Source organism: Acanthochromis polyacanthus, chromosome 17 (assembly GCF_021347895.1).
Source record: "Acanthochromis polyacanthus isolate Apoly-LR-REF ecotype Palm Island chromosome 17, KAUST_Apoly_ChrSc, whole genome shotgun sequence".
NCBI lineage: Eukaryota > Metazoa > Chordata > Actinopteri > Pomacentridae > Acanthochromis > Acanthochromis polyacanthus.
Genome location: NC_067129.1, coordinates 17,285,488 through 17,299,308, shown reverse-complemented (window position 1 = coordinate 17,299,308; position 13,821 = coordinate 17,285,488). Strand labels below are relative to the sequence as shown.

General features: G+C 39.3%; 2 protein-coding genes across 2 annotated transcripts in view; one reads left to right on the top strand and one right to left on the bottom strand.

Moving 5' to 3' along the window:
- Positions 1-5,300: 5,300 nt before the first annotated feature.
- LOC110958416 (spermatogenesis-associated protein 22) lies at positions 5,301-7,871 on the top strand. The gene is made up of 4 exons (XM_022204950.2): positions 5,301-5,702; positions 5,803-5,926; positions 6,018-6,115; positions 7,402-7,871. The coding sequence occupies exons 1-4, from the start codon at positions 5,490-5,492 to the stop codon at positions 7,591-7,593; spliced, it is 627 nt and encodes a 208-aa protein (XP_022060642.2). The 5' UTR covers positions 5,301-5,489; the 3' UTR covers positions 7,594-7,871.
- A 156-nt stretch (positions 7,872-8,027) lies between these two features.
- The window catches only part of LOC110958409 (LHFPL tetraspan subfamily member 7 protein), a 131,982-nt gene continuing 126,188 nt past the window's right edge, over positions 8,028-13,821 (bottom strand). Inside the window, exon 3 of the mRNA XM_022204939.2 lies at positions 8,028-10,439. Coding sequence (XP_022060631.1) covers positions 10,213-10,439 — 227 coding nt within the window. The 3' untranslated portion in view covers positions 8,028-10,212. The remainder of the gene's footprint in view (positions 10,440-13,821) is intronic.

Sequence of the window (13,821 nt, the reverse complement as noted above, 5' to 3'; positions counted from 1 at the left end):
GATGTTGCATCATCTTAGCAAGCACTGTATAAACAAATCCATCCATTCACCCATTTCCTATACACCGCTTAACACCCTGTATAGCCATGGTGGGGCTGGAGTCTATCCCAGCTGACTACAGGGACACCCTGGACAGGTCACCAGTCTATCACAGGGCTACACATAGAGACAAACAAGCAACCTCACATTCACACCTATGGACAACTTAGAATCACCAATTAACCTCAGTATATTTTTGGACTGTGGGAGGAAGCTGGAGAACCTGGAGTAAACCCACGCTGCACACAGAGAACAGGACGCAAACCAGGGATCTTTGAGCTGTGAGGCAAAAGTGCTAACCACCAAGCCAGTTTGCAGTCCACAAACAAACCCCATAAAGATATATTTTTGACAATATGCGGTGATAAATTTGACCTTAAGCTGAAAGATAGAAGAGATTAATAGAGCAGCATAGAGCAGCTGAAACTGTGAGGGTGCCTTTTACTTGGAGTAAAATCTAATCAACTACACAGTTGTTTGCTGATCCATAATTTCTCAGAGGCAACGGATATTCTCCTGAATAGACCATTCATGCTGCTGTTGCCATGGATTCACAAACCCATGAAATACAAGACAGAGAAGCCAAGATCAATGAGTGGCCTTGAAACTCTCAGCAACTGTGTCATTCAGTCCCTCTGAAGCTGTGATTAGCCTCAGGCTCTGTGTAAAACGCAGAGCTGAGCCGGTTTCTCCGGTAGTCTCTGCCCTTGTTTTTTTATATAGACTCAGCCTAAGATCAACTCACCTCTGCTTGCTTCTGTTCATCTTCTTAAAACTACCAGTAGTCAGCCAACATTCACATATGAGAATTTCATTACTGGAGTGTAACAGATGGAATGAAGCTTGAAACACATGACTGTGTCCTTTGCAGATTTGAATACATGCGTGTTCTTGTATAACATTATAGGTGCAGATGGTAATTCTGCATTTATTCTGTGACTTGAGCAGTTTGAAAGAGGCAGACACTTAGATCTGGACCTCAGATTGAATGTGCCATTGGACAGCCAATAGGAACACAGCTTACTGGAAGTCCAGAGGGCTGGGTTAGTGAAGTAAATTTAGTTTGAAGTTGAAGCAGAAAGTTTAACAAAGAAAGTTTAAAACCACCTACTGATTCCTGAAATCTCTGAATTTTGACACAAAGAACACCTGAACATGTCAAACTGGTTTCATAGTAGAACCTTCACTGTAAAAACGTCATAGTATGGTGTGTTGCTCAACACTGGTTTCCAGGGGGTTAGGCGGCTACTTATTTGAAAGAGTAAGTTTACTACAACACAACGTGTGAGTGGAAAAATCACAAAGTCTGTCGTTAGTTCAGCTGAAAATATTAGTTTTTGTCTTTTTTATTGACCAAACTTTTCAGGAAGTAGATGAAGAATAATTAAAGCTCTCATGTAGAAGTCCAACTTATTCTGGATCCTTGTGGAGAGTTTAATCTTAGAGTTTGTAAAGCTGTTGAGTTTTTAGAGTCACATGATTGTTTTGACATTTATTAACCAAGTTCTGAAATAAAATTACAGCCGTGGATTTCTGTCATTTAGTCTGGGCTAAACAAATAACAGCAGCATAAATCTCAAACGTCATTACGAGGAGTCTGGATTGAGGTTTCTCATTTGATAATGATCAAAACATGAAATTTAGGTTGCTTTAAAGGAATATTCCACCTTAAATCTTTGAATGTTGACCTAAAAGGTTGGTTTCAGGAAATATTCCTCCTACATGGTCCTCGCACATCCACCTTAAAGGAACATTCTACCAAAAATTCATGGACATGCACCTAAAATGTTGGTTTAACCAAGTATTCCATCCAAAATCCTCAAAGAGACCTGAGGGGCTGGTTAAAAGGAATATTCCACCTAAAACCTCAACTAGGGCAGTATGTGTACCAGCGACAACCGAGAGAAGTCCTCTCTGAGTGGAAAAAACGCATCCAAGTGGCAGCTCCCTTTCTGCTCTGACCTAAGGGGCGGCGTGGCTCAGTGGGTAGAGGGGCCGTCTTGTAGCTGGAAGATTGCCGGTTTGATCCTTGGCCTGTCGAGCTCATGTCGAGGTGTCCCTGAGCAAGACACCGAACCCCTAATTGCTCCTGGTGGGTCGTGGTTAGTGCCTTGATCGACGTGCTAAACAAACGTTACTTTATTTCCATCCCATATGAAGAATGCAAAAAGAGGAGGTGTTCTAGGAAGTCCATGGCGCCAGACCCCCCCCCCCCCCCCCCCCCGGCCTGTTCGATGGCCACGTCTGGACCATGGACCTGCAACACAAGAACATCTGCTCACTGTGAAAGATTATTGAGAGCAGCTTTTTGTGATTTCTATGCAGAAGCTGTGCACTATTAAATGACTTTAGAATATGGAGTATTGCTACTGTTTATTGTTGTTCTCAGGTTTACTTTTAAATGTATAGAGTGCTACTTACTGTATTTTATTGTATTTTAAAATTTACATTACTGCACAGAACATTTCAGATTATTTTACCACAGATCAAGGGTACAGATTGTTGTTGTTCACTGTGTATTGGGTAATACTCATTTTGATTTAAACTGATTAGTATACAGAACCCTATGATGTTTCTGGTATACAGCTGAGAACTAGTTGCTAAAAGTACACAATATTATTTCTCTCTGAGTGGAAATTAGGTGTGATAATTGTCAGTAAACATTCTAAGAAGTGAAAATTGACAGGGTTGTATATAGTGCTGTTCTTGCAAAATATATGTCACTTAATTGCCCTCAGGATACTGTCATTGAGCTAAACAGTTTTCAATAACAGGTAGATGTTGCAGCTGATGATGCTGTAATTCACATAAACAAGGAAACAAGTCCATCATAATTTGAATGTTAACAGTCCAAAATGAAAAGGTCATATACAGCTTTTCTATTGGGTTAAAGAGACAAAAAACAAACAAACATGAAAAATACTTTGTAAAAGCGAGAAGTCGGTTGCGGCTTTTATTTTTTCTTACAACGTTTTTGGTGGCCCTCCCAAAATATCTGTGGTAGCCCCCCCCCCCCCCCCCCCCCCAAACAAAGTACATTTAACAATTTATTATTTTTATTCCCTCTCATTATAAAAATGCACCACAAAATTGACATTGGGTGGCGCAAAGACGCCGTTGTTAATAATTTGTTGTTCGGAGGAATTTGGATAAACTGAGCTGTAATTACGACCTCCGAGCTTGTTTGAAGAGCCTGAAGGCAACACTGGATTTTGGCGCGTGCCGAACGATGTTCGTTGTTCGGACTTTAGCAGCTTCTACCAACAAAAATAATTCGTATTTTACATACAGTCTTAACAGAAAACGATTTGGAAGAGCAAAAACAACACAATTACAGGCGGTACTTAGAGTTTACAGCTGTGACACTTCAGCTTGAGGAGTTGTCTGAAGAGTTAACACTGGCTCCTTAGCTAGCTAATATTTTTTAGCTAGCTAATTTTAAGGTACACTTGATGCTAACCTAAGTTGTCTGAGCAATATAAACTGGCATAACTTGTCAAGTCAAGTGAGGTAACCTGGCACCGTTTCATTTTTAGGAGCAAGTGACTGACCAACACTGACCGGGACACTTTTCTTGTGGCGTTTTTTTGTGTTTCTGCTAGTTGACTGCTACGGCAATGAGGAGACAGGAAAACCAGGCACCTAGACCCACAGCAGGTAAGTAAAAGACGTTTATTTCACAGTCTGTAAACCACTGTGTTCATTTCCTCATTTTAATGGACAGTTTTGATTTATGTCAGGCTGTGTTTGTTTGTTTGTTTGTTTTGTTTTTGATTGTACCATATCCAAAAAATAAGTATAACCCTTTATTTCCTGCATTCTGGTAAATCTTTATGTATCAGTTTGCGCTTATGCTGCATCAATTTATGGTGGAGATGTCTTTATTTGTTGTAAAGGAAAACAAAATTCAAGCACTATTTGACTATTCACAAGATAATGGAATATAAGCAGTAAGACTCCTGGGCATTCTGTGTTGTTTTCAATATTTATTCTCCTGTGGATTAATTTCTTGTTTAGTATTATCCCTGGTGAGATAACACACGTTATTAATTATAATTAATTTACAAACCCCAGGACTTTAATAGCTCATGTTCAAAACTTGCTGCACACTCAGAACACATATCATTCATACACTGAGCAGTAAATGCTACACTGTTTACTCACTGTACAAGTGTATCCTATTTTTATTGGGATGACAAATGCAGAAATTCTAAATACTGAGAGAAATTTACACACAAAAAAAATCTAAGCCTATAGCCTAGTACTTTGTTGTGTTCATTTGGGTTTCCTCTTCTGTCTCCATCAGGCTGCCTCTCTGTTCCACTCTTTAACCAGAAGAAGAGAAACAGAATTCCTCTGACATCTACACCATCTGAGAATGAATTCTTTTCCCACAGTGAATACATGGCAAGCATCAGCTCGGCTACATCTCACAGCACACCAGGTGAAGTCTTTACGTCTCTACTATTTTTCTATCACTAGGTGGCAGTACAGCCACAGAGAAATCTAATGCTGGATGAGGTTTTGTAAACTTCTAGAAATCAAAATCTTCCTGTTGATTGTATTGTATGTGTTTTAATGTAATGACTGCTCACAGTCACAGTCTCTAGCTACATAACATGGTGAAGTGTCTACCTGTGAAGGAAGACAACTACAACATCAGACAGAGACAGCTGTTATTTGTACGGAGTTTTACCTCTGAGAATACACCTTTCTACAGATGCATATGGATGTTACCAGGCCTCGGGTCCATCTTCTGGTGCTCCCCAAAGGCGCCAGTGGAACAAACAGGGCATCCCACAATCTGCTCCACTCCAGCAGCATGGCAGCAGCAGACCTGCTCCTGGACCGGCCCCTGCAGTGAGAGCCTATGGACCTATAGCACATCCATACAAAGCTGGAAGCAGAAGGTGCCTTTTATCAACCATTTGACTATTAGTATAAAATACTGAATCTTATGCTACTTGTTATAATATATCTACAAAGAAAACTGCTCAGGAATCTGAAAGGGCAAAGTCAGATGCGCTGACTTGGTTTTTATAGTTTGCAATTTCTAAAAAATGAAATTCTAGACACCTGAAAAAAAGAGGGAATAGTTTGCTGATGTATGGACACCAATACTTATCAGGAGCAACAGACAACAAACACAGTATTTTTACCCTTGATTTTACACTAACTTGATTGCTGCCTAGCAAGGATAACACATAAAGACATACTTTAAAGAAAGCCAAATGTCATCTTAAAAGTTTATCATGCTGAGTTTTAATTTTAGATCACAATACATTATAAAGGAGGTTTATTTTCATTTTAGCTCTGGGACCGGACCCTCCAGCTACACAGTCAGACAACAGGATTCCAGTGCCAGTGTTAATTCCAGACAGAACAAATATCAAACCCCTCGCAGTGAGAGCGCACAAAGCAAGCCAACACCCCGTACAGGTTTTTCTCAGATGGGTCGGCAGCCATCTCCGTATTCCCAGCAGTCCAGACCTCCTCTTCCTCCTCCTCCTCCTGTCCCACCACCCAGGAGGCCCTCTGCTCATGCTGTGCAGCCACAGAAGAACTCCTGGAAATTTACTAACAGCTTTGAACCACAAAGACCTTCCTTTGAGGGAAAGAGGAACTCAAATCAACCTCAGACTGCTCGACCAACTGAAACTCAGGTAGAGTTTGATATGAAAAATGTGTAATATACAAATATTACACAGTCTTAATGTTTTATACTGTGGTTAGTGATCAGGACAATTTTTTTGGTGCATTTAGCAGGGTGCATTTCCAGTAAAGCCAGCCATTGAGAACTCCCTGAGGATCCTAACAGCGGTTATTGATGGCATGAGACACTGGAGTCAGTTTAGAGACAAAGTGCCTTACTTATTTGAGATATTTGGTGAGCTGATTTGCAGTCTGTGTTGTCTCTGTTGTGGGCTGTTAAGTATTTTTAAGCACCATCAATCTGACAGGCTGCACTTCTTCAACAGCTACTTTAGACTCTGCGGTCACACTGGGTCGCTACGGAGCCAAGAACTTCCTCATCAGGGATGGGAAGGACGTTGTGCAGTGTGTCTTCTATGAAAATGTGAGTTTAGAAAAAATCTGAAAATGCAAATGATTGTGTCTTTAAGCTATCAGAGGATAATATACTTTTGAATGCAGTAGCATCTCTGACTCTTTTCAGCTTCAGTCAGATAAAATATTGACTTAGTATTTAGTACAGTATGCTATCCATGTTACGTATCATGGTTATGATGCACTTAAGTTATGTAAAGTCGTTGTACAGGGAAACCGGTTACTATGTACATTTTGTATGCAAGTGTGTAACTTTGCTTTCTTTATTCAAGAGCATGGTCATTCAGTTTGAGAGCATTGTGTCTTCATGCTGTGTTGAAATTTTATAAAGCTTTTCCTAAGTGTTTACAGTGTAATTAGGTTCATCCACTCCCACCCTCCACGGCTAATTCAATGGGCTTGCTTTGTTTTCGCGAAGGAATTTTGGAGTTATAACATATACCAGTAGCTGAATTTTTGCTACAATAGATACATTTAATAGTAGCCTACTGTTACAGTAGCAGAGTTTCTTCCATCATGGTGCTAGAGGAGAAAATTAGATAAGTTCAGTTTTTTGCAGCACTCCATTTACCTCGGTTCAGCAAAGCAGTTGCTGGCATTAATCAAACAAATCAAGGACCTTAAGTAAATATTTTTATTAAATGATGGAATCCCTTTCCTCAAAATTTAATTAGTAAATTCATATGTGCACTGTGGAAATACATCTATGATGATATACTTGGGTTTGAGTGTTAATTATGCTTATTATTGTGAGCATTGTTAGTGGGCTACAAACAATAAACACTGATGTGTTTCTGTGTCCCTACAGTAACACATTGTAAAAAGGAAAGTGAGTGCACCTGCATAGAAGCAGCAACGATTTCATGAATCAGTGCCACAGCTTCTATCCTATTGAGAACACAAATCCGAGAGCAGAAGTTTTGTGAGCACACAGAAGTAATCTGTGTGGAAGTAGATGAAACAGGACATTTGCACAGAAGCAACAATATATGTGAATGCAGAGAAATAGGTCTGAGCAGGAGCAGGGCAGATTTGCACCCAAGCAGGGTCTATTGTGTAGAAAGAGCAGAATTTAGATGTAAAACATTACAAATCTGAACGTAGACTGAAGAAATAGTTATCCCAAACTTAAAGACAATGGTCTTGAATAAAGAAAGAAACTCCATAGCAATCATCATCAACCTTGTTTGTAATCTAGAGGGTTTCATATCAGATATAACTTAAAAGTCTGCATATATTGCTAATAAAAAAAAACAGCACTACAGTCTGACTTCAATTCTGCCTTTTGTCCAAAAGGAGCAGGTGCTACCTCGTCTCATCCGTGGTCAGGTCCATCGCTGCGTGGGCAACTATGACCGCAGCAGGGATGTCCTGATCTGTGTGTCCGTCAGACCCGGCCTGCCATCAGAGCTGAGGAATGCCCAGGAGGCTGTCAAAGCCTGTGATGCAGAAATGAGGCTGCTGGTAAAATTACTCAGTGAGGTCTGAGCACGAGTAGATATCAACAACAGTAGTATACCTGTGTTTGAAGGGGGCACATGACAGCCAAGGTTAGTGTTATGTTCTACAAGTTGTTACAGTTGGAAATCCAAGTAGTTCATAAAAAAAAAAACATCTTCACATCAGTTTTGTAAAGTTTTTGACCAATAGAGGGGGCTGTTTCCATTTGCTTGTTTCCTGTAACAGTTCGCTGACATGTTCTCACATTTTTGTATTTATTTGTGTTTAAATATAAAAGTAATTTAGCCAAACCCTTATCGAAAAGTAAAGCCTCTCTTTTTATAAGTTATGAAATATTTTTATTACAAAGAAAATTCACAAAACAGCAAACATTGTTTAGAGGTTAAGTCAGGTAAAGCAAACACGATGAGGTAATATCTCAAAATATATCTTTGAAAAACGGGGCAGTTAGGAATAACAAGTGATATCAAGTACAGTTAGTTTATTTACAGTCAAACATCACAATGGAAAAAACAATAATTCTACTCTACCAAAAACAGTTTCACCAGTGCTGAGACTTTACACACAATGGTTCAACAAATAGGGGAATAAGTCCAGTGCAGTCACGCCAGTCATTCCCACACAGTCAAGCACAGTATGAGGTCCAATACAATACCAACAGTCCTCTCCTGATCTTCTTCAAATATGGCAACATAATCATAGTAATTTTTTTAATGTCAGGACTTGTTAATATGGGAAACCTAATTTGGGGATTCTTTAAAGTTTAACGAATTAGCAAACTCCAACCCATTATTAAACACGAATACGCACATAAACACCCACTAGAAAAGGGAGTCTAGCTTGATGAAATTGGCAGTGTACAGGGGCAGTAAGTGGAGAAGTAGACATTTTGTCCTTGGGACATGACAGGAATGGTGCCAGCGCTGAAAAGGAGAAATGGGTTGACGGAAAAACACACCAACACATTAGCTTATTTGAGGAGTGAATTATTTTAAGCCACGTTTTACACATAAGGTGAATTAATGTGGCAGCTCAGCAATGATGACCAAAGGCGAAGTTCAGTTTGTACAGCTCCCTCATCTACCACTCAAATTCTAAATCACATAAGACAAGGATGCCAGGAATTAATCTGTGCATGTCACAACCTTTTAATACAGCAATTCAAGTGATTTACCTTTTCTAGATAATTGGCATAAACGTCTCAGGGCGTAATTGAACACAAGTACATCACTTTCGTTTATTTCTTTCTGTCTGCCATTATCTCCAAGGATTCGAAGACATCATTTTTTTTCCTCCAGAACATTTTCTCAAGTTAATGAGATCATACTGCATCAAGTACAGGAGAAAGACTTACCGCTGAGAGGAAAAATATAATAGAAAAAAAAAATTCACACAACAGGATCCACAGTTTTTCAGCAGAAAAAGATGATTACCTGATAATTGTATTAAACACTTGTCTTGGTTATGTTAAAAGGCACAAGTTGGTCAGATCATGTTTAAAATCTAGATCAATTGTTCTACCGTTAACAAAGCTGTCTTATCATGCATTTTCGACAAAATTCCTACATCTCCCTGCCTTTTGCAATCATTTGTTCCTGAATTAGAGTGTTTAGTGTTGTGTGTTGTAGACAGAAAAACAAGCGAGTTACATTACACAAACAAATCTGGGAAAAAGGTTGATAAAAGGATGGAATATCCTAACAATTTCTTTTTGACAACACTGCTCTGAAACAACTACTTGTCATTATGATTTGCTTCCTTGTTAGAGAAGAGAGAAGATGATCCATTTGTCCTTTCGGCAGGTCTGATGCTGTGTCTATTGTCCTTTTGTTTGCTGTCTTTGAAAGCTAAAACTTCTTCTTGACTCCCACTGGTTTGCTGCCCGGTCACAAAACTGGAGGGCAAAAACAGTCTGAAGAGAAAAATCCTTCAAAGCGTTGGAATTCTCTTATCAACGTGTTGTTTCGAAACCTCAAACATCAGCTCTGTTAAATCCAGACCATATTTACAGTCCAGCACTGTACAATGTAGATGCAGCTCCCTCAGAGTTAAGACACTCGGGTCTACATCCATGAATTGTCCCAATCGTTGACCGTTCACATTGGCTCTCTTGCTGACTTTAGTGTTATTCAAAAATTCTTGCTGAAACATTGTTTGATTGCTCCAATCATACTGCCACAAAATGCCATGCTTCCACTCTCTATATGCAGACAAATTCCAGTCTGTTTAGGAATGTTACATATGTTCTTGTTTTCACAAAAAAAGCAACAAAGGTAAACACTTATTTTTTTTAGCAATTACTTGCTATGTTTGTTTTTTGAGTTTATCAGTCCTTTCATCTTCCAGCTGCATCATCTCCAAAGCTGACATGAAGACGTATGTCAAACTCATGATATTTTGAGGGAAGAAATTATAACCACCAAGTACTAATATAACATAAAACATTCCATTTAAAAGAACTGATTTTGAATTAATTACATAACGGATGCAGGAAGACAGTGTTTGTTGTTGTAGTGTCAGCTTTACTTATCGCTGAGTGGGGCTTCCCAAGGAGCATCACCTTCAAAAACAAGATGCAGGTGTCCTTCCATGACATCAAACCCAGGTTAGCGAGAATGATCAGGAGGGGGGGGAAACAAGACACAACTATAACAGCGTGGGCAAAGGGGTGGGGGACAGCTGCTCCTTCGGTGCATATTTGGCAAAAAAGGGCAAGAAGACGGTGAGCATGACTCCAACGATAGCCAGCATGTAGCCCCAGCCGATCTGGCACTCGCCGGCGTAGTAGATGTCAGAGTCTCCGCAGAAAGAGCGGACGAGCGAGGAGTTTAAGCCGAAAGGGTAGACCAGCAGTCCGGCAGCCATGATGAAAACTGCAGAGAAAAAACGAGACAGAGTAGTTAGATCGTGTACAGTACGCTTGTATAGGTGTATAGAAGAGAAATTTAACACAAATACACACAGTGAAAATGATTCTTTCACAGATAAAATCTCACTGAGTATAGCAAACTGTTTATAAAGGTTTATTTTGGGGCGTTTTCCTGATTTGTTTAAGATAGTAAAGAGAAACAGGAAACTTGGACAGAGAGTAGAAGTAAGATGTGGCAAATGGTCTGACTGGCTGGGAACAGATCCAGGAATCTGCTGCTCAGGGTGTATATGCACATATGGTCTGTGCACTGACCACTCAGCTATTAGGCCGACTTTATATCAAGCTCTTTTTAAAGAAAAAAAAGTTTTTTCTCAGTTTCTCTAGTGGAATTCAGCCCTGAAGTCAGGTTTGTTTTTTTTTTAATAGAGGAGACTAGAATTTCACTTATGGTTTTGAATTTACCTTTTACTGAAGGAATAATACTCATACGAGACTGTTTACAAAGACAGTAAGACCAAGAAATACCTCTCAATATAAGGGCAGCCGATTGCATGATATCACTAAATGCAGATGAAAAAAAGATGTTTATTTATATGATTTTTGTTTATTGTCATTTGATTTTTTTTTTTTTTTTAAAAAAGCCTTAATATCTGGTTCAAATCCCTGATTTTGAGATTTTGCTACTTGATCAGATAATCTCTCACTTTTTTTTTTAATACAACATGGGATTAGGATCCTGATACAAATTTTTCAATACTACCACATCTGGACCATCAGTTCTCTAGATGGGAGCAAATACTACTGTGTATGATACTAGCAATGTAAAAGAGAACAGTAAAACAACCAAAAAAAACAAAACAAAACACACACCTCCGTCCATTTTCAATTCTTTAAAAACTCAGCGCTCATCTGGCCCTCAACAAATAAATATAAGCAAATAAATATAAACTATTTACAAATATATTGTGGATATTTTATACACATTTAAGTCATGAAAAAGTGAAAAATGGTCAGTAGTTAACAAAATAAAGAATGTTAAAGATCAGCTTTTAGAATCTTTTTGAAAGCACAAACATCTCTGATGATTGTGTTACCGTGCCGATGAAAAGCAGAGCATACAGTAATCAGTGTTGGTTAAGATGATAATTTATTTTTTATAGATATTGACAGCTGCTTTGGGACTTATTTAATGAGGGCAGGATCCTTTTTTTTCCAACTTTACAGTACTGAGACTCTTAGATAGCCTGATGGCTACTTTATCTGCTTAATTACTGTAACGTATAAATGAAGCCCAGAATCTAATAAGTGTGCACTACATGATACAAATGTAGGAATATTCAAGATATTTTTAAGTTTTGTTACAATATGTGCCTGAAATCCATCCTTAGATCAGAATAATCCTGATGTTTTGGGTTTTTTTAGATCCCAGGTATCCTAATCCGACAAACCAAGACTGGATAACGGAATGTAATCTGATTTGAGAATTTTTTTTTGCTTTTGGAAAACCCATTTTAAAGATATGATCCAATCTGATAGCCAAAATCCAATCAGACTACTACCGAGCTTCTGGGTCCTAATGACTAGATAGGTGTTGTTGGTATCACTACCAACTGAGAGCCACTTGGTGGCAGTAGAGGTTTTGCAGAAACAGTCAGATTCAAAGTCAAGTGTGTCTTTTAGATACTTCGTCGGGGCTGAAGTACCTCCGTTTGCCCCGAGACTTATGATTTGTTGCTTTGTGTTACATTTATAAAAATGAATCATGACCTTGTAGTTTTAGAAGTCCAGCAGTGGCACAACAGAGCTTTTAATGCATTGAACAACAAAAGCACAGATGAACTGTAATTGAAAGAACCTTCTTATGGAAAATGATTCATGTCTCCTTAAATCCACTTGCACTCTTTATTTCAAAACTCCTGGGCTTCGTAAAAAGAAACTCCCCCTGCACCTCTTCAGTGATCATCTTTCTCAGACACTCTCCTCAGCACCTATGCAGCCAGAGAGCGGCTCACTTTTACAAATTGAGTCAAGTCTCCCAGTTCGCGCTGCCAAACAGTTATCGACTGCGCTACAGGCTATCATTGCTGCTCTTAGTCATTCTGAGTGCTGGCTGGATTTCCATTACAATTCCAGGTGTCATAGTTGTTTTAGCTTTAGAGAGCTGAGGTTACTGGAAAAGCTTGAACTCGTGATAGTGAGTTGCTCTCTTGAAAACACAACAAACATGTCTTTTATTACGCTGTATTGATTTCAGGGGATGTCAGTTTTCCTACTTTCAAAGACAACAGCTTCATGGTCAGTGGAAAACAGTGCTCATATGTGAGCTACAATGCAATAGCTGTATGAGTGTTAAATCGATGGTTTGTGTGGGCAGTGAACAGTTGCAGCTGAATAAGGATGAGGAGGTAGGAAGCTTTCAGTGATGTTCTAGTTGCACACTGGGGGCTTTGGGGGATGACTGTTAGGTAGAGAGAAAGTGGAGCAAGAGGGGGGAAACAAAGAAAGAGGTATGATTGAGCAAAGTAGAGATCTCTCTTGAGTATGGTTTGTCTAGCCTCCTGTAGTGCCTCTGAAGTTCATTCAGGACCTTCCTCTCACCTTTGATTATGGCAACCCAGTACCTGGCCTTTCCAGCTGTCTGAGCGGCCCCATGTTTTATCTGTAGGGTCCCAGTGCCTCAGAGCTCACTGACTAATGGCACTTTAATGACCTTCTTTATTAAGCTATCCTCAGCTTTTGTAGAAGAAACACAAAGACACATGCGTGTGTGCAGCCAAAGGGCCACTTCTCTTTTGCATTGAAGTGATGGCATTTAAAGAAAAGTAGGACACAAAGCCAGAATGGGTACATGAACCACATCTCGACATAGTCCTGAAATAATCAATACAGGAATGAAACCCAGGCAGAAGTCTCTAACAAGTATCAAGGAGCAGAATGAGGACTGGATTTTATCAATCAGACCAGGACGGTATACAGGGTGGTTGTCTGGATCAGATAAGCTGCACCTCAGGCTGACTTTATCTCTGCAAGCCTTTAATGAGAGAAGAAGTGTTGAGGAGCTGTAAAATCAACCTCACATCAGAGGCTAACTTGAAATGGATCAATTTTATCCTTGCAAATCTGAAAGAGATGAAACCAAACCAAAAGTCTTTAAAGAGAGTTCCATTGATCCTACACATCAAGTCTGTTTACAGTTACCTATTCTGTATTCTTATTTATATATAAGGCCTTTAGTGTCTCCAGAGAAAGTTGTATGAAGATACATGGCCTCAAGTGATATCATTTGAGTCAGCATTGGTTGACGCTGAAGATTACAGCTTTATAGTTTAGAAAAGAAGCTAGTTTATCAGACCTTTCAGCTTAAATCCTGGCAAATATTCAGA

Excerpts from the sequence above, each read along its gene's own strand:
- LOC110958416 (XM_022204950.2), top strand. The coding sequence starts at position 5,490 with ATGGGTCGGCAGCCATCTCCGTATTCCCAGCAGTCCAGACCTCCTCTT. Across the intron at positions 5,703-5,802 it reads CTCGACCAACTGAAACTCAG|CAGGGTGCATTTCCAGTAAA; the intron begins GTAGAGTTTGAT and ends TGGTGCATTTAG. Across the intron at positions 5,927-6,017 it reads TTACTTATTTGAGATATTTG|CTACTTTAGACTCTGCGGTC; the intron begins GTGAGCTGATTT and ends CTTCTTCAACAG.